Here is a 23,272-nt window from a genome sequence, read left to right as displayed (position 1 = left end):
CAGCTGCTCCTTTTCTTTGGAGTGTGGAACTGCTTGGCATTGTAGCGCTCAAAGCTTAGTTCAAGTGCATTCACATAAAAGATTTAGACAAGAAGAACCCAGAAATTAGGGGTGGGAAAACCCCAAGGTATCCAGCAGAGAGCACTGCACAGGACTCTGTGCTTTCAAAAGTAGATTAAAACATTGTCACTTTTAGCTTCTAGATGGACCTAAAAAAGATAAGGATAGTCTCTCCAGTAACCTTTAGCTATTTCTTCAATCATTCCTCAAACATGTCAGAAAAGTCTGTAGGGCCAAGTGATAGTAAAGCTGTAGGAGAACTCAGACCTGACATGGCTGTTGCAGGGAAAAATAAATTAAATTTTTGCTTCAGAGCTTTCTTGTTTCCACCAAAAGTGGTGAGATTCCCATGCCTGAACCTCCCACTTTTATTTTTGTAGAAGGAGTAGGAAGAGTGAGGAAATCAGAAGAGGCTCTGTTTAAAGTCAACAGGGATAAGTCTATGATACAGACAGACTTGGCCCTGGAGGATCCCAGGGGCAGAACACTTACCCAGGAGTAACAGAGGAACCGCAGGGACAGAATAGCTGAATTACTCATGATCATGGGCAACCTCTCATGTAAAATGTCTCAGGGACCTCAGCACCAGAAGGTAACAACTGTAATGCTAATCTTCAAACAGAGGTCCACGTGAAAGCCAGGGAATTACAAGTCTGCAAGCCTGGCATCTAGACTGTTAGTAGAAGCAGTAACAAAAGATTGCACTAACAGACAAATAAGTCTTTTGGGTAAGGGTCAACATGACTTCTGTGAGGGGAGGTCCTGTGACACCCACCTCTTGGTATTCTTTGGAGAAATCAGTGATCTCATTGACATAGATAAGTTCTTTCAAAAATGTTTTTGATTACATTCTTCAGAAACTGTCTTTAAGGATGTAACTAGACATGAGACCAAGAGATATGGTGGGGTTCTGCAGGTGGCATATAAAAAGTAGATAGGAATTGACTATTCTGTCAGATATAAAACCTATCAAAAGGAAGCCTTTTTTTTTTCTAAAAAAAAAAAAAAAAGACAGACTTGGCTTTTCACCAGTAGGTACTAAACCTGCAAACTCCCTGGCAAGGGATGTTGATACAAAAGAACTGAATGGAAGAAAGAGTCATCGAGGATTAGCAAACAGACAGAAGTCAAGCTCAGAGAAGCCCCAGAGCTGAAAATGTTTGGAAGCTGTGAAAGTGTTAGAAGGAAATGTCATATATGCTCGTGCTGATGTCTCCTACAGTAGCCACAAGCAGGCACTGAGGGAAGAGTAATAATATTGGAATAGATGGACCCTTTGTCTGAGCCAGTTTGGCCATTCTTAAGTTCTTGTGCTCTTCTGTGTGAAGAAGAATGAAAATGTTGAAAGGAAGCCTTGGAAATTAGTTCTTCCATCATAACACAGTGATTTAAAAAAAAAAAAAAAAGTAACAGAGGTCCCAGAAGAGAGGGAAAGATAAAGTGAGGACCTATTTAAAACACCCATCTGAAAGACTCTGGGCAAGCCTTATGAACCACTGGAAGAGAATCTGCCTCACGCTTTGATAGTCAAGATACAGTTTAAGCAAAGGTTTTGAGATTACATTGTAATTGACCAATTAGCTCTTGCGTGCAGAAGGGATTCTCTTGCATTTATCCATATCCAGCAGGGCAGAAATCCAAAGCTTTCTGCCCGCTGTGGATTTGCTCTTCCAATTCATTAGGATTAATTTCTTCACCACCCACACAATTCTCTGAATCTCTTCCTCCCCTCCCTGCCCCATTGCCACCTGTCAAAGTTATAAAGATGATTGGTGCTTCTTAAAAGCAGCACAGAGCATCTTTATACATCTATTTACTGACAGATGCTTCCCCCTCCCCTTTGCTAGACAAGTTCTTTCCAAAAGCCTGCAGTCTGTCAAGCTGTCCCCAGAGCACATATGTGCATGCAGTGTTTAACCACATCACCTCCTGTAACCCTAGCATGTAATGCAATCATGTTCCTAGCCCCCCAAAATCCTAGGTAGCATTTTATTTTGACAAGTCCTAAGTAAATCACAAGAAGATTTTCAAATCTATTGGCCATCAAATTAAATGATAGCCTCTGTAAACTGGCCAGCATAAAGACTTCAGGCTGGCCCACAGCAGTCGTTTTTATTCCTAAATCAGAGGATAAATTTTGGTAGATTAACATGCATGCAATCCTGTTGTGGAGTCATTGGGCAGACCTAGGACTGACTGTTTCTCCTTACCTCTGCCTATCTCAGTCCAAGGCTTGTGTAGAGTCATGGGAAACAAGGGGAGCATTAATCTTTCATGCTCTGGCTCATCTACCCCTGTTTACTAAGTGACATCTTCTCAGAATGCCTCTTGAATTATATTGCCAGAGCTGCTCTGTAAATTAATTTGTTTGGGAAGAACAGTCTCTGCTCCTGTTGGCATCACAGTACATGAAATCCTAGTAGTTTTCTTTCAAATTGGAAATCATGATAGCAACAGAAAGCCTGCACTTTCATTTTAAAAAGATTGAGTGCTGGAAGAGTACGTCTGACCCACAGTTCCCTCCAGTGCTGGAAGCTATCTGAACTCCATCAAAGGGGAGCACAGGTAAACTGGGAAGCCTCAATAAAATGTTTTGCTTTGAAACATCTATCACACTCCTTAAAAAGAAATCAGAGCATTTTCAGCAGCCACAGCTGGAGAAGAGGAAGAACAGTCTCAAACATAACTCCACATCAAAACCCAAGAGACAGCACAGCAACAAGGTACCTAATCATAAAATATCTCAAGTTGGAAGGGGCCCATAAGGATCATTGAGTCCAAATCCTTACTCCTCACAGGTGTACCTAAAACTAAACTATATGACTAAGAGCATCATTGAGATGCTCCTTGAACTCTGACAGGCCTGGTGCCATGACCGCTTCCCTGGGGAGCCTGTTCCAGTGACCAACCACCCTCTCAGTGAAGAGCCTTTTCTTAATGTCCAATCTGAACTTCCCCGGACGCAGCTCCATCCCTCATGTCCTACAATCAGATGAGTCAGCCTCTCTGCATGCCAGCGCTTCGGCTGCAGAGTGGGAATAACAGCCTTTTCCTTCTCCAGAGAAATACTGGGAAGTGCACCAGAGAAGACTGAGAAAGGATCACACGCTGAGGTGAAGAAGGCTAAGCAGATCGCTTGGGTACCCTCCTGTTGTTACAGCACCTACAATGGCAACACAACATGGACATACTCATACTTGCTTTAAACTGGCAAGTGCCATCAGCAGGCTCCAGAGCCCAGAACTGCTCAGTGGGAGCTAATGTGTCGTGGCAAGAAGCACGGCACACGGCCCCCTTGTGCTGCCTTGTTTTCTTACCCACTGTTTCTGCATCCTCAATCCCTTGAACAATAGCCACCGCACTGCAATATGCATTTCTACAATCTGTGCGCCGTCATCTCAAGTTGCTTGGGCTTTCCTGACAGAATTAAATGAACAGCAAATTGAGTGCTGTCTTTCCTCCCCCCCCGCCCTCCTCATTCTCCCCTTGCTTTTGTACACACTGAAGTGAAAAGCTTCCTCTGAATCAGATTTCAGCTGTCATAAAGCCAGCAGTTTTCTCCTAGGAAGTCTGGGTGCTAATGACAGAGAGAGCAGCTGCCTCTAAATACTTCATCTGCTGTATGCGGTCAAAGGGCAGTAAAAGCCAAGGCCAGGAGCAGGTGTGGGGGCTGACTGATTGCAGAACCTCTCCACCCTCCCCAGGGAGGCCCTGGTGGGGAAGGGAGGGGGACCACCACCACCTGATTGACAGGAAGGCCAGGGAGAGCTGCCGAGGCAGCAGGAGTGAGGCTGGACCAAGGCACATACTTACCTGGGCACAGGTCAGGCAGGTCTTGCCAGCAGGATGCAAGGCTGCTGCCCTCAGCCCACCACCCAGAAACCCCATTCCTGTGGGAATCACATCAACCCAGGCAGTTACATCTCAGATACCAAAAAGTGGTTAAGGTTGTAACCTCCCAAGCATCCCACAAGCATCTCCTCCCACCCCAACAAGAGCACTCTTTCCCTTCTTACAGGTGAGACAACCCAAGGCAAAGAGATTAAAGTAACTTGCTAGGAGTGTGATTGAGGTGGCAACTAGGATGAAGCTTTGGTATTTCTCTTTCTCAACATCCAGTGCTTTACTCAAAATGAAAGTTTGGTTGTTCTCGGCTAGGGTCCAAGGACATGCTCTGTTGGCAGCGTTACACAATCTATTTAGAGCTTTTTGATTCCCACATGTTCAAAGCACTTGTACTTTTCACAAAACATTGTGGTGTCATTGAACACGATGTTATGTTTGAACTGAAAGGAGGAAAAAAACATCTCCATCTATTATTACACGTAAATAAGAGTTGGTCTCCTACAATCATGCTATCTTAGCAGAGAATGAAGTGAGAGTGAGCTTGACCTTAGCTGTGCTAATTAGTGACGATCTATCAACAATTTACTGAGACAAAAAAGCATCCTGTCAGATCCACCATCATTTCTTTCACTCTGCATGAAGGCATCCTGGGATAGAAGGAAGGGTGGAGGAGAACACAGAAGTACCTGAGGACCTAATCATGTCATGGGGACACTAAAGAGCACAGTTTAAGTCATGTGTATGATCCTGTTTTAATAGGTTCACTTACCTGCATCACTCAAGACTTCCCACAGTAGGATTTTAAATAGTGGCAGGAAAGCGTAATATTGCCCCCAGTTGTCAGCTTCAGCAACTTATTAGAAACATGCTCGTACTGGAGTGAGCCTTTGGAGTACTCCAGAAACCTTCTGCAAAGGGCACGGAGGCTGGCAGTGTTTAGTGAGAGCTACCACTGCGACAAGTGCCAGTTGCAGGCTTCGCGAGATAGTTTAGCGAAGGTATCTTGTGCCACATTGCTAAGAGAGACTTCAGGACCTTTCTTGTTATTTGGGTGACCCTGAGAGTAAGACCTTATTTAAAATGCTGCTTCTGCAGACAGGCAGAAGGAAACAAATTAATTCCTTGTAAAAACTGCCCTACAAATGAGTGGAAAGTAACCAGGATTTTAGCTTGTTTTTAGATCTGCTTCCATGTATGATATCACAACTAAAGCAGAAATAAAGTGCCGGTACCATTCCATCACCACTAGAATAGTCCCAGCTAGAAGGAGCTGGGGGTCAGGTTCTCATGTCTGAACACTCCCAACAGTAATAAGTGCCTTGATATAAGCTGAGTGATTTTCTTTTTCTTTCATGCCTACTCTCTGGTTTGTCTCCGCTCAATCTCTCTCTTTTAGACTAGCCTACCACCTGCCCTACAGCCCCACACAAGCTCATGTCTCTGTTTCTAGAGCAATGGTAAGCAGCAGCATCCCAAAGAGAGGCACAACAGCCAACAGTCACAGGAAATTAGTTGTGCCCCCCAGGACTGAAGAGCCCCCCAGGTATCTTTCAAGGGAGCTAAATACTTAGGTGTTTATCCCAGGAGGTGCTCGTAATGGGCAACATACCTACACTGCAGTAGCATTACGGTTCTAAACACATGCAGTAGTGCAGCACCAGTACTGTTGTGGGATCCATGATGCAAGTTTAACTTTCTCTTCCGGTTTCCCAGTTCAGACATTCATTGCCCCTGCCAGCACCAGGGCATCTGGTGTGGGGCTCAGATGAGATAACTATCACTTCTGGGTGCTTTGACAGAACAACAACTTTACAAATAATGAGTGGCAAGGCACTAAAACCCTTATGACTTGAGCGATAAAACAGTTCTCCATGCTTCATGGGCAGTTCAGATGCTTGACATAAGGGATATTGTGATGATTAATAATTAATTGGCTGGAGACACTGAGAGCCCAAGGACAGATGCCTCCCATCTGCAAGCTCTGGGAGCTGAGCCCGCACTTTGCAGGAGGGAGGGAGGGGAGGTGGTAGGGCGAGAAGGTGACAAGGTCGGTGTGCCCCTGGAAACCAGCAGCCCTTTCACGACACTTTGCCCTTTGTCTCCCCACACAGCAGGTTGTATTATTCTGGACTTCTCCAGGTGGCTTTCATAGCCGAGTCACTGGGGGACCAGAGCAGCAATGATCCCTGCCAATTCCTGGTGACAACTCACCTAAATGAGATGCATCATTAGAAGCTACATTCATGTATTTAATAGGCTTTAACATCAGCTTTAATGAGACACCTCTGAGACCTCAAGAGAGGTAACAGGCAGCTGGAAACATGCTTCAAAGTCCTGTGGGTATGAGAAGTAGAATTCAAGTTCAGAGGTACCAAGTACCTCTGGTACAGGATTCTTAAGCACCTGATGTGTTAGAGACTATAAAATTGTTCTTTACACTAACTTTAAAATCTCCATCTGCATAATATTTTTTTTGATCCAGCAACAGCTTTAACTGTATCAAGATTATCCAAAACAGCAGCTGCAATAGGCGCTGAACTGCACATCTCAAAGTAATTACACATTACAAAGGGAATCCTTGAAGCATTTCAATAACATGCCGTATTACAAACAGCACTTAAAAAGCCACAGATGGACGCGTGAGCCTCCTTGCATAACTTTACTGCAGGGATGGATTTGGAAGATAGGATGTCACTTTTACTCCTGCTTGCTTCCTGCTTCCTTGCCTTTCTCTCAGTAGAGGGTATTTTAAAGAGTGTTGACAAAGTTCAAGTTCTGGTTGGTCCTGTGGGGTTGAAGACTGTGAAAGGGAGAAGTATAAGGAGTCTCACCCTCCCCATCCCCTTTTTCTCCTGCCTCCCGATGCAGCTCTCAGATTAAGTGTTCCCTCCCATTAGTTCTGCCTGAATACAAAGGACAGAAGAGTACACTCAGCAGTCAGGGGCACGTGTGACCAATCCAATTAACAGGGTGCTGGGATGACCACCTTTCTGTCCTCCCTTGCCCCTCAAGGGGTGTCCTGCCTGCTTGCCTGGCTTTGCTAAGGCCTCTGGCTACTGTGATGCAGAGCGTCTCCTGCCAGCAGCACTCTGCCCAAGGGACATGACAGAATTTGGCCAGGACAATAATACCAAGTGAAATTTGCATGGATCCATGTGGTTTGCACTTGTGTGTCCTTCCAGAGGCTTTTGCTCAGCAGAAGTCACAGCTCGCTTGCTTGTATTATGAGATCCATAGGGAAAAGGATTTGTAGTACTTCTTTTCTTCTGGCCCCAAGAACACCTGAGCTTGAAATGGACCCATTCAGTTTGCCCCTCTCTCTCTCATCTGTTTCTTCTTGGCTTACACTGGAATTAATCTGTTCTGTTTCAGTTCAGTACAACCCATTCCTCAATGCATCGGCCCCCAATATTCTCGCAGTAGCAAGTGCAAGAGGCACAGTGCTCCAGCAGCAGAAAATAGAAGAGGTCTATTCCACATCCCAAAGAACTGCCAAAGAGAAGATAGCCAGCTGCCTTGGATAACAAGCAGCCATAAAAATTAGAGTGAACAAGGGCACAGCAAATGGCACTGCAATCAAGAACAATGAATGTTAGAACTGGAGACAGATGGTGGGTGGATTTCAGCTAGGACATGCATTTTTAGCTCTGGCCTCCACAGATTTGGAAACCTCCGGCACTGCCTTCCCACCTTTCCACAATGCTTCCATCACAGGGCTACTCTAAAGATGCACTAGCCAGTGTATTCTTAGTGCTGGGACAGACTCAGAAAGAAGGCTGCACAAGTAATTGACTCTCCAGTTTAGGTAGCCAGTTAAGGAGGAAAGGGCAGAAGAAATCCTCCCAGGGCAACAAAGCTTGACGTCTGTCTAAAAATGCCCTGAATGGAAACAAAGCAATAGGAGGAGGGAAGAGCAAGGTTGACCTCTACTTACCAGGAGGAGCAAATGCTTTCTGGTTGTACCTGATAACCAGGAGTCCAGACACTTGTCCAGGAGGGTACAGATCAATTTTCCAACCACCTCAGCCTGCCAGAGAGGATTTGGCTCTCCACCTGCCTCTGAGGGAAGCAGCCTGGTCACCCTCTCCTAGTGTATCTGGAGTCAGACCTTCTCAGTCCTTTGTGCTGAAGCAGTGTGTTGGGTTTGTACGGCAAGGTTTTGGTAGCGGGGGGGGCTACAGGGGTGGCTTCTGTGAGAAGCTGCTAGAAGCTCCCCCTGTGTCTGATAGAGCCAATGCCAGCCGGCTCTAAGACAGACCCACCGCTGGCCTAGGCCAAGCCAATCAATGCCTCTGTGATAACATATTTAAGAAGGGAAAAAAACCAAAACAGAGCTTTTGCAGCCGGAGAGAGGAGTGAGAAGATGTAAGAAACTCTGCAGACACCAAGGTCAGTGCAGAAGGAGGGGCAGGAGGTGCTCCAGGCACCGGAGCAAAGATCCCCCTGCAGCCCGTGGAGAAGACCATGGTGAGGCAGGCTGTCCCCCTGCAGCCCATGGAGGAAGGATGAGGGGGTGTAGAGATTCCACCTGCAGCCCGTGGAGGACCCCATGCTGGAGCAGGTGGAGGCACCTGAAGGAGGCTGTGGCCCCGTGGGAAGCCCACGTTGGAGCAAGTTCCTGGCAGGACCTGCGGACCCGTGGAGAGAGGAGCCCACGCCAGAGCAGGTTTGCTGGCAGGACTTGTGACCCCGTGGGAAGCCCACGCTGGAGCAGTTTGCTCCTGAAGGTCTGCACCGCATGGAAGAGACCCACGCTGGAGCAGTTCGTGAAGGACTGTCTCCCATGAGAGGGACTCCATGCTGGAGCAGGGGAACGATGAGAGGAGTCCTCCCCCTGAGGATGAAGAAGCAGCATAAACAACATGTGATCAACTGACCGTAACCCCCATTCCCTGTCCCCCTGTGCCGCTGAGGGGGGCGGAGGTTGAAGCTGGGAGTGAAGTTGAGCCCGGGAAGAGGGGAGGGGTGGGGGGAGGTGTTTTAAGATTTGATTTTATTTCTCATTCCTCTGCTCTGTTTTGCTTGGTAATAAATCAGACGAATTCCCTCTCTCAGTTCAGTCTGTTTTGCTCATGACAACAATTAGTGAGTGATCTCTCCCTGTCCTTATCTCGACCTACAAGCATTTCGTTATGCCTTTTCTCCCCTGTTTAGTGAATGAGGGGAGTGAGAGAGCGGCTCTGGTGGGCACCTGGCCTCCAGCCAGGGTCAACCCACCACAAGCAGTTTTCTTTCATATAAAGAAAAGATTCCTTTCATATAAAATACATATTCAGTGGGCCAGAGAACAAGTGTGAGTAACACTATAGCCTGGCTCCAGCCTGGACACCCTCCTGGAACAGCTAGGATCCACTGGAAACATCCACTCTTCTGCTGAGTGAATATTTCAAACACAAACTAAATGTTTTGACACAAGAGACCCAGAGCAACCAAATCCAGAGTTTCCTGCTGTCCGCTTCTGTGGCAGACCTGCGTGAAGGGGCAGTTGTCTTCAAGTCCCTCAGGGATTTTAACGAGGCCTCTGTCACTCCAGATGCATCAACACACTAGATTGGTAGAAGTGAAATGCAGAACTCCTACTGATCCTCCCCCAGCACATAAATAACACTCATGTCTGAACCTTTGGGCATGTCATGCCATCTCAAATGCCCTAAAATATTCAAGACATCTCTACAAAGTTGATAGCTATGAAACAGGATCCATGAGGGAAGAGACCTGGACCTTTCCTGAGAGGCAGCCTGAGGTCAGATGGATATCCTAAAACGGCCCTTGATGTCTGTGCTTAGGCAGCTGAACGGAGCATTTCATTTCCTAGATAAGTGATTTGCTGAGGAAGCACCTCAGCCCTGCCTGGAAATACCTACAACCTAGGCCTCTTCTTATGCAACTAGAAGAAGCCTGCTGAGGCTCTTGCCCCAAGTACCACCCAAGCATGCAGGTTAATGACAGAGGTAATGACTTCTCAGATTAGTCCCATGCTTAACCTCTTGGTCCTCTCTTTCTATCACTTCTCACATTCAACAGGCTAATCTAGAGCTGGGGGAAATGACAAATACAGGGCAATTATAAAATCACCCGCTCCAAGTAGTCCCAAACAGAGCAAGACACACAGAGGAGCCAAGAACAGATGTCTCGAAGAACACCATGTACCTAGACAAAGCTAACCTATGGCAAAGCCTATAAATCACTCTAGCAGCCAACATTGGGCTCCTCATGCACTCTAAACCCTGAGGCAGCAATCAGCATCTAGGAAGTCTTTTTTCTTGCATCAGTATTCAGTATAAATCAATCACCAGCAGAAGATACTGAAGAGAAGAGCAAAGGGGTTGATATTTACCTGTGGGTTTACGTAAGACTGCATGGAAAGCACAGGAACAGATCCATGGTTGAAGGTTCAGCAAACCATCTTATCAACAGAGCTTACACTGTGCCACATCCTCCATCTCCCAGAGTTGCGGATCTATCAGTAGTCACATGGCATTCGACCCACGTGTTGACCCACATGATGAAAGCACAGACTTTCAGCATTTCTAGCATCTGACACTTGCTTCTGTAGATAAGCATTCCTACCCATCAGAGATCATTTGTAACCCACAGCATTTCTTCTTCCCTTATCATTACTTTTCCAGACACCTTAAGATTCATTGCTGAAAAACTAAGTTACCAAATAAAACAATTTTTCACTCTTAGGACATAGCCTCATATTTTGCTCTCAGATGAGAAGTCTCACAGATTCATGTGCTGATTAGATAAAGCTCTGAAGTAAGGAGATATCTACTTTCACTCCTCTAGATCTTTCATACTCAAGAACATCCAGTGTTTACCTAGAACAACATCAAACATTTTTTTCTTTCCTAACAGTTTGAGTCCATTTGCTAGAGAAAGAATCGTCGGACTTGTGAATTTTGCTTCTTTTCTTCTCCAGCAAAAATATAGATTTTATGCATTGATTGATCTCTGCCTCCCTCCCCAGCTTCAGCTACGTCATCTTGGCATAATGACAGGAACAAGAGAGACTGAAACAAACGGAGAATTAGAATAAGGGCAACCCAGGTCACTAACATAGCTTTCAGCCCTAGGACACCCACCCATTTAAATTCAGTCCATTGCACTAATGCACAACTATATACCTGCCCATCACCGCACTTAGAAATGGATCTGACAGCTGTTCCAACTTAGTAGCTCTGTTTCCATCACTAGCGCTCAGCTCTCCACAGCAGAAGCTCCCACCACATGCATAACTGGTCCCTGTGGGCTGCCTGAGTAGGAAGCTGGATGACCAGCTGAGCCATGACACCAGAGCAGCTCAACCTATAAACCAGGGATGAGGTAGAAAAGGCGGAAGGGTCTGCTTTGCTACCACCAGCATAAATTTATTTGGTAGGAGAGTGACAGTCTCCAGTACTGTCAAAACATCAGCTTTCATCAATACTAAGAGGGTTTTGTTTGGTTCTGGGTTTTGTTTGTTTGTTTTAAAAAATAGCCAAGTGACATTAGGAACCTTGACAGCCTAGTGAGCCAGAAGCTAAATCTTGCTGACAGAAGTGTCATGTTCTAAAAGGAGTCTGCTTTGCTGTTTGGGGAAACCCCAAAAAGCACCAGAGAAAATTCAGTGACAACCAGCTTCCATATGGTTTCAAGAGGAAACAATCATTTCTTTCAGAGTTGCTCAGAGACAGGCCAGGGGATTGTGACTTTGCCTGTAAATGGGGTTAAAGGACAATTTCCAGCAGCTGCAAAAGTTTTCTGTATCTCTAGGTTAGAGCTGACCTTACCTTGAGCCCCTGGGCTTACACCTGAAATCCTGCCCATAAGACTCCTGACTCCACAGGAGTTCAGGCTGCCTTGAAAGGAGTACTTTAGAGACACTAAGTCAGATTGTCATCTGCAGGAACCGACTCACGAGCACCGATGTGGGAACTGGGCTAATGACCTGTGAAGCTTTGCTCCAGAAGCAGAGCTGACACATTTTTTACACTATGTTAACTTTCCTAGGTTCTTCTCACTCATAAGGGTTTCTTATATTTGCTTATGTAAAAGAGAGCATGTTGTGGAGCAGTTTTCCTAGTGCATGCAGGACTAGCAGAAGTGAGAACTCCCACATTGCCCTGGATGAGTCGGGTCAAGTCAGCCCACTGGGCAACAGAGCACTGGTTCAATGAGCTTGCTGACGGGATGAATGTCGTAGCTAGAGATAGCAATGCTCTGCGTACCGCCAAGAGACAGCTCTTAAAACATCTCATGCATAAGCATAGAGTAGTCAGCTAAAGAACTGCAGTGCTGGAGAAGATCAGCAGTAACATGGACAGGTAGCCAGCTTGTCACCCTGACAACATCAAAACAGACTGTTCCCCTGATGGATAACACATCTCCAAGCTGTTGCTAAGACAACAAAGATCCATTTAGTATGCATAAATGGGCACACTTCATCGCTGGACTTATTAACCCAGGCCATGCCACTTACTCTTTAGCTTCTTGATTGGTTTAGATCAGATGCCATGTTTGCATTCCTTCTTCTTGAAGGAATGGACTCAGCTGCAGCTCAGTGTATTAGGTTTTTTATCTTTTCTTCCTCCAATTGATTTCCTCTCTCCAAAGATACAAGAAAGAAGGGATGTCTAGTTGCATTTCATCATTTTCTCCCAGGCTTGAACCAGGCGCTGACTACAACACAATGCTCTGCATCACCGAACTGTTTTCCTTTTCCCTCTGCTCCCGAGTTCAAGCAGGGCAAGGGAGCAATCCCGTTCTATGACTGGCCTGCCTGAGGTCAGCCCGTTGTCACTCAAATTAAATTGATGCAGTCTAGGAGGAAAAGAGAAGCAGAAGCAAAGCCTAGTCTTCCTTACCCGCACACACTGCCAGACTGATTTATTTGAACAACTCTAACGTCCCGCCATCATATTTGCCCTAACACCTTTTATTTTAATTATTTAATTTTTTTTTTTAATCAAGAGCATTTGCACTGGGAAATGTTGCATCCAAGAAAAGTGAAGCAGTCTGGACGACCCTCTCATATCTTGGGCTCAGGACTCTGCTGACATCCAGTGAGAGCAGCTTCCTCTGCCTCCTCTCTCATTCACAGCAGTGGTTCATCTGGTCTCTCTAGCCTCTAACCAAGAGTCTTCCCAAAGAGTTTGTGAGCCCATAATAACAAATATCATGGTATGATATTTGTATAATAACAAATACCATAGTATGACATTACTGTTACAGATTTTGCAGTGGGACTATTACTATACCTGACTGGTCGTAAACCCCAGACCTATTATGCAGCATAAGTACAGTTTAGCAGTCAAAACTCAGTCCTACAAAGAAACCAAGACACAAGGCCAGTTAAAAGCTCCAGGAAGGCACCGAGAACAAGCATCTGAGATCCACCTGATCCCTCACAGTATCGCCTGTGACTAGCACTATGCTCAACCTCTCTTAGAAACAAAGACAGTTTAGCACTTATGTAGGACATGTTAGAGCACTGTGGGGAAACCCACTACTAGACACCAGGCACCTGCTACCTCACTGTTCTGTTTTGTTACCCAGTTTGCTATACTTCATATGGTTTGAAGACAGCAGAACAAGGTTCTGGATAAATGAAGAGTCAGTGACAAAGTAAAATCCCAAGACCAAAATCTTTCCCTTTTCCTTCAGCAATTTAAGGATTTACTTTTGACCTCACCCCCACAACAAGCCTGTGAAGAAGATAAGAGACCCCAGATCTTCCTTAGCTAGGGCTTTTTCACAGAAGAGGGAATTCTTATGAGCTTTGAGAGTGTCTGCAGAATAAATAAGAATATGATACACCTACCAAGTCCTTCCAAGAACATGGTAAACTTTTGAGTGAACAGTGTGTTTCAGAGAACTGAAATGATTCAGATTTGGCAAATAGTTTTGGCCAGAGATGATTGGCAAATATTTTAAGGAAGAGTCAAAACATTTCATTTAATGTGTTTTAAAAAGTGGTGATTTTGTTTCAGAACAACTTTATATATATGTATATATTAGGAGTTGCCAGAATTTAATTAAAATCTCCCAAAGGCAGTATTTCGAATTTTGCTCTCCATTTGTTAAATACAAAATGTTAAATAAATTCAGTTTGGCCAATATATGAAGGAGGAAAAATAAAGAGGAGACCCTAGTGACTCTCTATCATCACTTAACCTTTCAGGACCACAAGTTCCTCTAATGACTTAGAGCATCTCTTCAGACCATCGCAGCAAGAAACTCCACAGCTATCAACTTGCTTGATGAAAAAGTCCCCTTGCTTTCCAAGTGGCTTCTTGGAATACCAAAAAGAGTCAGATGATGTTGCACTTCTCCACACATAGCAGCTCACAAACAACTAACAAGTAGTGCAGAGATGGGACCACCACCTGCAATAGGATTTCTCACTCTTCTGACTAAGTGAGCTGAGATCATCTGAGACTTCTACTAACAGTAATCACAAACATGTTGACATTTTTCTGAGTAACTAGACTTATTCTTTCCTCCAGAGAGATAATAAAATGTTCCATGATCTAGTCAGTGCTTAAAACAATCACTTCACAGAATGAAGTGCTCTGCTTCCAATCCTGTTGCTGCTTCTAAAATAGACTCAAAGACTCCTTATGTACTGAAGCTAGAGGTACAAAGCACCTCTGTTCCTTCAGTCCCAAAGCATTTAATTATAGTGGCCAAGAATCTCACTCTCTCTTTTCCACTTGCGTAGGAAGCCAAAAAGGGATGGTAAGCCTGTGCTGGTTTTCAGTGGTACACACAGGTCATCACCTCCAAGTCACATGCAAGCAATGGATGTTAAAGCAAAATGCTGAAAAGGAAAGAGCTGAAAAGAGCAAAAGGAAAAGTAACTCCCACCTCCATAATAGTATTTCGTTGGCTTAAAGAGAGAAGTTGGCTTAAAGCACTAAAGTTTTATGCATTTATTCTGTGGCCATACAGACCCTCTAGCTTCATGTCTTTCCTCACAGATAGCTGGTATGTCCTCTTTACACAGGGACTCTCTCACAGTCCTTTCCTCAGCGCACATACAATAAACAAAACCCAACTTCCACTCTGTCCCAGGGTCTGCTGCAGAGTCCCACATACAGGTTCCCACACCACAACCGCTTGTCCAAAAATCCTATCTCCCTCCTGGGACTGACAGAAAAGCCAGACTGCTTCTTGCAACTTCTCCTTCTTGACCCAGCACTCTCCCGCCAGCCCTCGGTCCCCAAGCCCAGCTCTATGTAGAAGCAACTGAGAGGTGACAGACATTTGTAGAGCCAGATGGAAACAACCTCATCAGAGCTCTTCCTCCCATCTAAGCCACTGACATGTCATGCATCTTCTGGTCAGCCTCTGCTGGGACACCACAAGCACGGTCAATGATTCTTGCTGTTACAACTGAAACTACTACTTCTCTCTCATGGAGGAAGATAAACTCATTAAAAACTCTTATGTCTTGTAACACTACCTTCCTCCTTCTCTCCCTCCCCAGAATTGCTGCCTTGTGTGCAGGTGCAGCCTCCCAGGATGCTCTGTTCCACTGCACCAATAAAAATCAGGAGTGAGATTCATGTTCCTGAACTCTTAGAAACTACCTACATGACTATAAACTTTTACATCCTTGGCCCAAAATGCCACCCCTACTTCAACACAGGCTGCTTGCTGTAATACCACAAAAACAAAACAGGGGCCTTTATCACTGCCACGGAGTGAAGAATGCTATCGTGTTTGTTTTTCTGTCAGGGCCACTTGGATGATCCACTCAGTGGTGTGATGGAGAAATCAAATCAATGACACCATCACCCACTGCTCAGTGAAGCAAGAGAGATCCCAGTCAGTCACCTGCAGGGCCACCCTTTGCCATCAGTCATTGGCCTTCAGCCATTTAGCTGGCAAATGATATAAACCATATAAAGAATGGAAAGAATATGGGAGGACCATTATAAATAATTACATTTTGGCTACCTCTCTTAAGTTGGAAGTCACAGGGGAAAATCTCAGAGCTAGTGCATCTACAGTGACCTGAATCTTATTTCCCTCTCATTGACTCCGGAGAGGATGACAAGTAATGTCAGTGGGATCAATGTGGGACAAGGCTGAGAAGGGAACTCATCCCTCTCGTCCAAAGAGGCCCTACATCATTGATCCCTGTCTCCCTACTAACCAGGGCTCTCATTCTGCTCTGCAGCACATCTCAGGGGCTCGTTTTCCCCAGCATAAAGAGTAAGCAAAAATACCAGTAGATCAAAATGACAGTTTTGTATGTTATCAGCTGCAAAGACAGTGGAAATTCAGGACAACCATATCTGTAATAAAAGAGGGACAGCAGTGATATGAATATCTTTCCTTTTAATTTGATAGCATGAATGTGCTATGCAATAAGCTGAAAATATTATAAGAGTCCCCAACTTGAATCTCTGCCAAGGAAACTATATTTAGTGGAATGTATTTAGCTTGCTTGTTAAAGATTTAAACCTAGGCAATAATTGCAGTTACTCTTCTGTCTTATTTAAGTAGGCAACATTTATTAATGTGCAGTGATTAAGTCAACTGCTCCAAAGTAAGCCACAAAGATTTAAAGCAATGAGGAAACAGGATGATATCCCAGCTGAAGAAAGTCAGCCCTGTGATCTAAGTAAGATCTGATCCACGATAAACAGCTTATTATGGCAGAGTGGAGGGAAGAGAGCTGCAAGTTATGAAGGGGAATTTGATTTATCCCTCTTGAAGGCAAAGTGCTAACTGACTGGTCAGAGCAAACTCTGTCATAGATTTTATAGACCCGCTTATTTCATGCAGGTCTCTGAACAGCTGTGGGCTTAGAGTAAGTCCATGGGAGAGCTGGATTCAGATTGGGAAAGAGATTCATCCATGATCAAACCCTGATCCATGTCATTATCCTGTGTTCACACTTACACCTTAAATCAGAGTTCAGTATCCTGCATATTCACTCTTTAAAATGTCCTGGTTGAGCAGCACGGTTCTCCTGCCCTGTCTGTTTTGCAAGTGTACAGGTGTGTGCAAGCTTTTTAGCAACAGATAAAACAGGACATAATCACCCTGCCTGCAGAGGGTGAGGGAAGTTGCTTTTGATGACAATATTCTGAACACTTGGAATACCGAGTCATTTTTGCTCAATTCTTTTATGCTGAAGAAAATAAGTCTACAAATAGATCTACCTGCTTCAGCTATTTGTGCAAAATGCCTCATTAAACAGAAGCACTTTTTTCCTAAACAAGCCTGGTACCTATCCAATGGGTAAAAGGATAAATCTTTGAATACACAAGACTACACAGAGTGGGTATTTCATAGCTGCACAAAGCCCATAATTTAGCTTCTGCCCTAGGGGTAAGCTTTCCTGCAGTGTAAGTGCTTCCAGATGCCATACAGGGGTCATGTTCCTTGTCAGGAAAGCAGAGTTTTACATCCAGTGAATTGTTATCCCCAGCTGTCTTTCTTTTTTCATTGAGACTAGTTTTCCAACAGTCATTCAAGCAAATGTGCTCATTTCCCAGTTCCCCCGCAATTCCCCACCACAGTGTAACGAAGTGCAGATTTTGCATGGCTACATTCCAAACTCCGTGGTGTTAAAATCATAGCAGCAATGGAAAAGCATGTAGCCTCAATAATCATAATGTAGGACTTGAACTAGAGGTGACTCAGTGGTAGGCAAACATGCTATATGAAAATAGAATGGTTTCTATGTACAGAGCATTAAATTGTGGTTAACCCATGGAGTTAGTACTCACACAGGAAGGTTTTCGTGGCTTGCTAAGCAGCAAAAATTACTCAGTCTGAATTAAACTGATGATCTCAATTCAGTTCACTGTGTCAGCATGTCCATCTCAGAACACAGTGACCATGAACAGAAAGTGCCTTCTCCCATAATTCCTTTGGATTTCATCTTTGGTGTCAATCACACAAAAAAAGGCAAAGACCATGTCCATCCAGTATTTGGATCTCTTCAGCTCAGTAGCAAATTATGCACTGATTTGGGACAGCTCAACACTGGCTGAGAGAGGGAAGTTCAGACTACAGCCTGCTGCAGAACAAGGTAAAAAAATTGCAAGGAAGACAGTGGATATAATAAAAGGGCAACACAACCCCTTTACCTTCTTCAAAGTATTAATGAGAAACTCTTGTGTGTGCATTTGCAATGTCAGTCCCTTGTTACCAAGTACTAGCTACCACCTGCTTGGGTTACCAGACCTGTTGGTTGAAGAACAGCTTGGGGGAGTTCACAGTTCAGGCTGCCAAGCAACTGACCATTAAACACTCAAGACCAAAGTCTAGGGAAGGACTATACAACACCTTGCTCAATTTTACCAATAATAGCTCCGGAAGAAGCAGCTTCAAGCCATTGTAGTTGTGCTTTTCAGACTGTCCTTCAGTATAGACACAGTCCTACCTAAATAGCCCCTACCACTCCCTCTTCCCTCAGAAAACAGCCCAGCTTTTCTATTCAACAAAAGATTGCCTCATCTTTGTAATAAGAAGAGGTTCGACATTTACACCAACCCGCTCCTAATCTCTTTGGTGTCTGTTCTCTGGGTTCCCTCCAACAGGGAAACCCACACTATTCTGTGGGCTTCCTGTTGAAAGTTGTCACTGCCTGATGACAAAAAGCAAATGTATGCCATAATCTTCAAGGTCTGGAACTAGATATTTAGACCTCAGTCAGCACCAGGGCCTCATAAGGTTCTATCTTCTCCAGCAAAATTCACTAAATTTTTGGAAGATCTGAAAACTACTTTTTTTCCTTTTTTTTTTTTTTTGTAATCATTAGTTCATAAACAAAAAATGGAGGGGAAGTACATCATCGTGAAAATGTTCCTCATCTGAAGATGCCTCTCCTAAGCTTGTGGCCAAGGACTAGAAAGCAAACAGGTTGTGCCAAGCCTTCTTCTCTCTGGGGGCTTCTGCCAAGGCTAGGATTTGGATCTTCTGATTTGTTAGCACAGAAAATTCCCACTCACATTCCCCCTTGCAAGAGGAAGACAAGGAAAGCCACTTGCTACAGTGTGAACTTTCAGGAAACATTGCTGAACAGTATGTCCCTGTGCTCCTCCCTGTGCTGAAACTTCACCAGTTCAGACAATTTCTTACTCCTGTGGTTGCAATTAACCTTCAGAGAAAATTATTAACTACAATCTTATGCATATGAGGGACTGATCCAGATTATTAGCCTAGAAACTATGTCCTTACTGCAATTCTACAGTTGTTTCTCCTCCCTGGATGAAATCCTGACCTCTTCCCCACAGCCTGGCAGTGCTTGCTCACTCAAAATTAAAGGACAATTAGCTCCAACAAAGAGAGAGGTGATCACATCTCCTTCCATAACTGGGGCACTGGAAATTAAGAAGTCCTCCCCTCACCCAGTGCTGCTCCTGAAAGATCCTGCAGAAAATCGGGCACAGTTTTACTTGTAATCTGGCCCAATATGCTAAACATGTCAAAGAAAGCCAGGGTCAGCATCATCTCTGACGGCCAGAACATGACATGCTTGGATGAGGAGTTTGGGGGCGGGGGGGTGAGTGGGGATGGAGGATCAGCCTCTCTGGGGATCTGTGCTTGGCTCCTCTTCATACAATGCCTGTCTCCAAGCACAAACTCCCACCCGGCCCCACCGCCCACCCCCCCTCCTCCCAGTTAGTACTGTTTCATACTCACCATGTCATAAACATTCAGAATCACCGGTTCATTTGCCATTGTTGATTGCAGTAGAGGCTGGATTAAAACCTTTCAGTCCCTGCCAGATGCGTGTCGCTGCCCCCAGGGTATGCTTTTACCCTGAGCCAAATAGAAGGAAATGCCTCATCCTATAGTCTCTGAAGGAAGGAGCGTGGAGGGAGGAGGAAAGGAGGGAATTCTCGCGGTTGGAGGGGTGGTGGTGGGGGTAAAGTTGGTTGCAGGGAGGCAGGAAGGCTTAGGCTGGGTTTGCTGGTTGTATAGGGTTTATTTTACCCCTCCACAGCACGAGAGATCCGAGGTTTCTTTCTAACTCTGTAGCGCACTTCGGGGTCCGTAGACTTATACAGCACTGTAACCAGGCACCGTCCAAGCTTGTAAATCCCGATCCACAGAAGACAGACTCCAAGCGCAAAGATGAGCTCTCTTCTGGCACCGTGAGAGAGGCGGGTGGTAGTGTGTGCTTGTGGATCTCTCGGCGTCCTTCTCGGCAGAGCGGCGTGCTTCGACAGCAGAGGGCTGCCAGCAATACGCAATAAACCGGGACACCAAGGCACGGAGCAGCTCCGGAGCCGGGGACCGATGTCCCTTCGCGGGCAGAGCCCGGCAGCCCCCCGCGCCCGGGCCCTGGCCCGCCGGGAGCTGTCCGCGGTGCTGGGGCTCGGCCGGCCGGCGGCCGGGAGCTGTCCGCGGTGCTGGGGCTCGGCCCGCGCTCAGGCGCGGCGGGGAGGGCTCTCCGCCCCTGGCAGGACATCGCCAAGAGGCTGTGCCAAAGGGGCTCCAGCGCGGGGTTCGGCGGTGGGAGGAGGAAGAGGAAGGGGCTGGCTGCCCCCGGGGCAGAGCGGGGATGCTGCAACCCCCATCCTGCCCACAGCCGTGCAGGCGGACCTGGCGTCGGCGCCCAAGTTAGCCGGCAGTTCTCCGCGGCAGATAGCGCGGGATTACCCGGCGTCGGGGCTGAAGGGAGGAAGATGCCGAGCAGGCGAAGCTTCCAGGAACGGTGCGGGGCCGGGGCTGTACACCCCCAGCTATGCGTGCTCTGCTCTTCGCCAGGGTCAGTCCTTGTTTCGGGATCAGCTAGTCCTGAGCCGGGCAGCCCCTACTGACTGACAGCCGGGGAGACCTACCCCGTCCTCTACTGGCTGGATGCATCTTTGCATGGCACACGGTGGGAGGGCGGGGAAGGGAAGGAGCGACTGGGCAGGGCGAGTAGTTTCACTTCTGGCAGCGGCAGGGTCTGGAGTTTCTTCCATCCTGGAGCTACTTTGCACTCGTGTTAGGCCCGGGCAGCTCTGAAATGTCTTGCCAGCAAATACTCCCCCTCTGACCTGGATGCGAGAGTGAATTATAAAATCCACTGCGGTAAATTCATCTTCCTTTTGCTCCTCCTCTCTCTTAAAAGGGAAAGGGTGCAGCTGGGGGGGGCGGGGGGGCGCCTGCACCCAGAGATTAGATTTGCGGTGGTGTGGGAATTAGCATGCTGACCTTAAACGTTCAGACACCACAGACTCTTTCTGAAGCAGCCCAAAAGGAGAAGGAGGAGAGAAAAAAAAAAGAAAAAAGAAGCAGGGATGACCTCATCTGAGTTGGAGGCGTATCTGAGGCTCTCTGCCAGCTCACAGCCAACCAGATCTGAATGAAAATTGCAGGGAGCCCGTTACATCAGCAAAGCCCAGCATGCCCCAGCCCCTCCCGATGCTGTCTTTAGCTGCATGGGAACCATCCCATCTGGGAGAAGGGCTCACCTCTCTTTGTCGGGAGCAGAAGGACAAGACCATAGAGCTGCAGCCTTGTAAATGACTTGTTACACAGCATGCAGGAGTATTTGTGGTGGAGGCAGGCAGCACAAAAGGAAAGTGAGTTCACGTCGTACATAGCTAAGTGTCAGCCTGACAGAGTCAGCATAAAACTTTTCCTCCAGCCAGTGCCAAAGGAGACCCAGAACAGCTTTGCCCTAATGGTATGCACTTTCATTTTGACAGGGCAAAGCCACAGCTTGGGCCTGGGCATGCAGCATGGCAGGGACTCCAGCACAGTAATTTCATCTGGGCTAGTAATTCCATGAGTGGGCTAGGCAATTCCACACACATGGTACAGGGGCTGGGCCAGCATCTCAAACAAGCCCTGGCCCACCAACTCCAACTTCCCTGTTCGGTGCCATTAACCATCTGGCTCAGCACCCTCGGCCTTCAGGAGCAATTTGTGCAGGTGGGAAAAGATTCCTCCTCCGCCACCCTATGATCTCAGAGTCCAGATACTGCTCAGAGGACAGACTGAGCCTTCATCATCATCATCTTAAAAACTGTGAAATATTGAAAAGCTCCCTCTGTAAGGGGCTAAGCACCATCATTCATGCCCTAACTTGGGTTTAACAGGGCTCCTGAGATTATCACTTTTGGGTATGTGCCCTGGTCTGGTAATGTTTTAAGGAGACTTGAAAGGAGAGGGAATAGCTGATATTAGACAGACTGATGTAATTGGAAAAGAAAAGCAGCACACAAGCTCTTCCCACACTTGTCCACATGCTTACTTGCTAAATTAACTCCAATGTCTGCTGTGCCCAGAGTTCACTATAATAAAGTAAGAGACTTAAACCAGATCCACATTCCAGGGACAAACATCTATAAATACTTAGGATTGGGAAACACGACAGGCAGTCACGAGCTTAGATGTTTTGTCCTACGAACATTTCTAAAATAATCACCGGGGGGGGGGGGGGGAAGCAACCCTATAAATTGAGAATTCCACTTCTACATTTTAGAGGTATTAAGACCTGCACGTTAAGACCTGGATTCACTCTCCCTAACTTGAAATGTAACTCCGAGAGCTACATTACAAATGTTGTTGCTCTAGGCTCCCTGTATGTTCATAGAAAGAAGCTGTTCCACATGGTGACTTAGCCTTATCAGTGTTTCAGTGATCTTTTGAAAGTTCATTTTGCTACCCCATTCTATTCTAGGAGACTTACTGTAACTTCAGATAAAAGGGATCACTCTGACTACAAATGTCCTAACATTGATATAAGCTGTTTAACAGCCACATAAACTCTTTACAAGGCTTGGTTTGCTTTGGGCTGTGTTGAAGTGTTTCATCAACAGCTCAGGCTGATACCAGTCAAGAAAATGAACTATTCTATTCCAGGTGTGTAAGTACAATCCTGCAGATAGCCGTGCTGCCAACAGACACCGTAGTCTGAGTCTTGCCCTGTAAAAGCATTAAAATTTAAATGAATTGCAAATACAGAGGGAAAGGGAGGTTCTTCTTACTACTGATTAGAGCAGCTGGAACTAGAGCTTTGGGATCTGTTTTGAATTCTTCTTTTAACCATTTATGCTACTTTTAGGACATAGCACAAACACATTTTTCCTATACATTTGCCTAAAGCTAGACCTTCATTCACATTTAAACAGCCTGTTGCAAGGCCAGATTTTCTGAGATTCTTCACACCCATGTCCCTTCAAAGAGATTCATGTATTTGAGTTTAACTGTGGTCATCCACACTGTCATGGCTTAGCCCCAGCCAGCTACTAAGCACCACACAGCTGCTCACTCACTTCCTCCCCCATGAGATGGGGGAGAGACTCAGAAGGGTAAAAGTGAGAAAACTCATGGGTTCAGATAAAGACAGTTTAATAGGTAAAGCAAAAGCCATGCACGCAAGCAAAGCAAAACAAGGAATTCATTCCCCACTTCCCAT

The 23,272-nt window shown here is 45.9% G+C and overlaps 1 protein-coding gene across 2 annotated transcripts in view; it reads right to left on the bottom strand.

Annotated features, from left to right (window-relative positions):
• LOC129206976 (deubiquitinase DESI2-like) overlaps window positions 1-19,697 on the bottom strand; it is a 63,122-nt gene extending 43,425 nt beyond the window's left edge. The window contains exon 1 of one of the 2 annotated variants that reach the window (XM_054827220.1): window positions 19,558-19,697. In XM_054827220.1, the coding sequence (XP_054683195.1) occupies window positions 19,558-19,596 (39 nt within the window). In that variant the 5' untranslated portion in view covers window positions 19,597-19,697. Of the gene's footprint in view, window positions 1-10,243; window positions 10,355-19,557 lie in introns of those variants that run through there. The other variant, XM_054827221.1, reaches the window with a different exon arrangement.
• Between the last annotated feature and the right edge of the window lie 3,575 nt (window positions 19,698-23,272).

Source organism: Grus americana, chromosome 5 (genome assembly GCF_028858705.1).
Source record: "Grus americana isolate bGruAme1 chromosome 5, bGruAme1.mat, whole genome shotgun sequence".
Classification (NCBI taxonomy): Eukaryota; Metazoa; Chordata; class Aves; order Gruiformes; family Gruidae; genus Grus; species Grus americana.
Note: the sequence above shows the minus strand (reverse complement) of the source record. Positions and strands in the feature narration are given on the sequence as shown.